The 3,501-nt window shown below is 36.0% G+C and overlaps 1 protein-coding gene across 8 annotated transcripts in view; it reads right to left on the reverse strand.

Annotated features, from left to right (window-relative positions):
* The window catches only part of LOC119587011 (inversin-like), a gene marked incomplete at its 3' end in the record, with an annotated part of 27,467 nt that overhangs the window by 8,447 nt on the left and 15,519 nt on the right, over positions 1-3,501 (reverse strand). For all 8 annotated transcript variants that reach the window (XM_037935752.1, XM_037935750.1, XM_037935751.1 and 5 more), the window contains 6 exon segments: positions 216-322; positions 657-784; positions 987-1,395; positions 1,497-1,620; positions 1,793-2,133; positions 2,485-2,694. In XM_037935752.1, coding sequence (XP_037791680.1) covers positions 216-322; positions 657-784; positions 987-1,395; positions 1,497-1,620; positions 1,793-2,133; positions 2,485-2,694 — 1,319 coding nt within the window.

Consider the following 3,501-nt stretch of genomic DNA (forward strand, 5'->3'; position numbering starts at 1 on the left):
TCAGTAAAGTTTAGATTCTATCAAAAGTTTCACTAATGTATTCACAAGAAATGCACATTAATAATTTTTTATCAACTTTTTTTTTTTTATACAAAATGTTCTAAAGTATGATTTGATTATTTTCTTCACATCAATCACAACATTCCTTATCACAATATCTCTACATTTACTTTCTGTATTTCCTGAAGTAGCAAATAAAAAAGACTATTTCTCACCTGTCATCAGTAGTCTGTGTGTAGTTGGGATATGCACGAAAATCTAGTAGTGTATTAACAGCTCCTAAGTGGCCTTCTTGTGCTGCCCAATGTAAAGGACTTTGACCCTGTTAAGTATAATTAATATGGTTTGGGAAACTGTTTTTACAAACATTAACATATGTTTACTTCTGTGTTTAACATTACCTTTTGCTGAAGATTTCCAATTAAGCAGTAATAATGCTTTACTGATATTTTTAAACACCAATTTAATTATTTATAAGTTGTTGGAAAAAAGCTGCACTCCAGGATTTGATGACAAAATTCAACATATTATTCTAGTAATTTATCTAGTTACGAAGTCTGATAACTAATATCTACTAAATTACAGATGGAATGACTGAAATACATTGAACACTAATGATATGCCAAATGAGAACACATTCTAAAGGGAACTCTTACCTGATGATCTCTGGCATTTACATCACCTCGATTTTCTAATAACAGGAACATAATGTCACTCAGTCCTCTGTATGCTGCCATATGAAGAGGAGTGCGTCCAGAGAAATCTCGAACATTCACAGATGTACCTAAAAAGTTGAATTTAGTAATGTAATTGCTAAATAAACTTATTCTTGTAGTTATACATAACAAAAAAGACTAACTTCCTTTAAATATCATTTACTGTTTTACAAACAGTAAATTTTAAAAATATAAATGGTATAAACTCATATATTTATGAATACTTATAAATCCATCTATGCAAAAAAATATAACTCTGACTGTTTGTACCTGCTTTTATGAGAATCTGAGCTAAGTAGAGGTGTCCACCAAGAACTGCATGGTGCAGAGCACATTGACCTTCGCTGTCTCGATGATCAAGAGATGCTCCAGCTTCCGCTAGTAATTTAACAATGTGAGCATGGCCCCCTTGTGCAGCATGAAGCAAAGGTGTGCAGCCATCATTAGCACATATGTCAATTGGTGCACGCAGGCGCAGTAGGACACCAACAGTGGAGACGTGACCTGATCCTGCTGCAATGTGCAGGGCAGTGCACCCCCCTGGATCAGCCTGAGTTAAGGATGATCCATGTCTTGCCATCACTGTGAGGGCTGCATTAGCACCACGTGCTGCAGCCCACAACATGGCTGTGTGACCTTCTTTTGATGGATTATCCCGGACACATGGTCGCCTAACCAACTGAAATAATAACATTTCAGTGGTAAAAGTTCTTTTCAGAGGATCATGGAAGTACCAATTCATACTTGTGTATAGTATTCATTATTTGAATTTTTTCTTACCAGTTCCACTGTATCAGCATGATCAAGCTGTGCAGCATAATGCAGTGGAGTTGCTCCATACACATCAACTGCACCTAAATGAGCTCCACGTTCTAATAATCGGCTGACTATTGCTGTCAGTCCTCTGAAATATAGTTTAAATTACTGTATAATTGTAATTGATGGCTAAATTACTACAGATTGTACGGTTGTCCTTCATTTAAACATTTCCCCCCCCCCCCCCAAAGTTCATTCAGTCACAGAAAATATTTTAAATGTCATCAAAGACCTATTCTACTCAATCAAAAAGTACAAACCTGTTGCAAGCCCAGTGAAGGGCTGTCCTGAAATGATTGTCTGTTAAATCTACATTGCATTTTGGTACAGAGAGTATAACATCAACTATATCTTTTCTTGCTTCAGCAACTGCTAAGTGCAAGGCAGTTATCCCATCATAGTCTTGCCAGTTCACACTTGAAGGTGCTGCACCTATCAGTGTCCGAACACATGCTGTCGCACTTTCAGCCTTGCTTATAGCAGCCCAATGGAGAGGTGTTTTTCCTTCCTGGTCTGGCATAAGGTTGTTTGCCCCATGCTTTATCAGTAGTCGAACATTTTCCTCTGAGCCATATGCAGCTGCCCAGTGTAATGGGGTCCTCTGAAATTATATTATGACTTTCCCAACAATTGTGCCAAGGAGCATTTGATGTAGTCTGAGGCATGATATGCAACACCTGCAACAGGGTTCTCTGAGATATGTACAAAAATTCATGGGCATGTATATTTTGCCTTAAAAAACATAAAATATCTTCATATTTTGTCCTTTATTGCATACCTTAGTCATATTTTGCAAATGTGAAGGTTAATGAAGTTATATATTGTATCTATTGTTACAAAATGAGCAGTACAAACTGATTAAATTATTTTTAAACAGTCCAGAGTATTTCCTCAATAAAACATGCACAAAAACTTATGGCAGAGTTAAAGCTTCATAACGAGTTACATCTACCTTTTTGTGATCAACAGTATCCAAGGTTCCTGGTGCAGCATATTTCAGTAAAGCATGAAGGCACTTGCTGTTGTTGTGATGTGCTGCATGATGAAGAGGTGTCACACCTCTCAAATCTTGGGCCAACCACAGCCCACCTTGATTATCAATGAGAGGAAGTCCTCTGCTTTCTACTGCATGTACAATGGCCTTAATACAGCCTAAGTAACCCTGAAAATAATTAGTAACCATTATAAGGGTGAATTCTAGTAATTAATATGATCCAAACATTCCATTTTTTTCTCTTATATTCCATGCTATGTTCACAACTCATTTTTATGAGGAAAAGAAGATGAAAAAGTTAATGCATTCCAGATGGGATGACATCCAATCACTTCATGGTAGCCATCTTTACATTATGTGTGGTCAAGCCTACTCTAAACTGTGTAGTCTAAAAAGTTGTGCACTTGCTGTGTTATAGTCCTAATACATATGGAACTCTACTTTGCTAAAATAGCAAAGTTAATTTATAAATACATTTAACGAAGTATTCATGATTTGATTGTGGTTCCAGTTTTCTAGTGCTCTGCTGTTTTTGACAATTCTGGGTATGAGCAGTGACTGCGGGGTATTGACAAGGTCTTTGTGGGTACATCCTAAAAGGGCACTTGTATGGCCATATATGGTAATTGTATTATCTATAGATGTCAAATGTATGGTAGTTCCAACATACATCCAAATAAGAAGTTAATATAAACTAAAACAATATTGTAAATATATACGAGTGTTTGTTTTGTAAGAAAGCTGCTCCAGCATACTGAAGCATTCATTTCATTTAATGTTTTAATTTCACACAGACTGTTATATTCATTGCTTATTTATATATTACTTTTTATAATATACCTTTGTTTTTGGTAACTATTTATTATGAGTACTATTATTATTGGAAATAACTAGTTTATTTGGTATGGTGATGCCATCACGATTGGGAAGGGAACTATCCCAGTTGATTCCTACCTTGCTTCAGTCAGCTGGTCA

The sequence above is a fragment of the Penaeus monodon genome, chromosome 22, assembly GCF_015228065.2.
Source record: "Penaeus monodon isolate SGIC_2016 chromosome 22, NSTDA_Pmon_1, whole genome shotgun sequence".
In the NCBI taxonomy this organism is placed as follows: Eukaryota; Metazoa; Arthropoda; class Malacostraca; order Decapoda; family Penaeidae; genus Penaeus; species Penaeus monodon.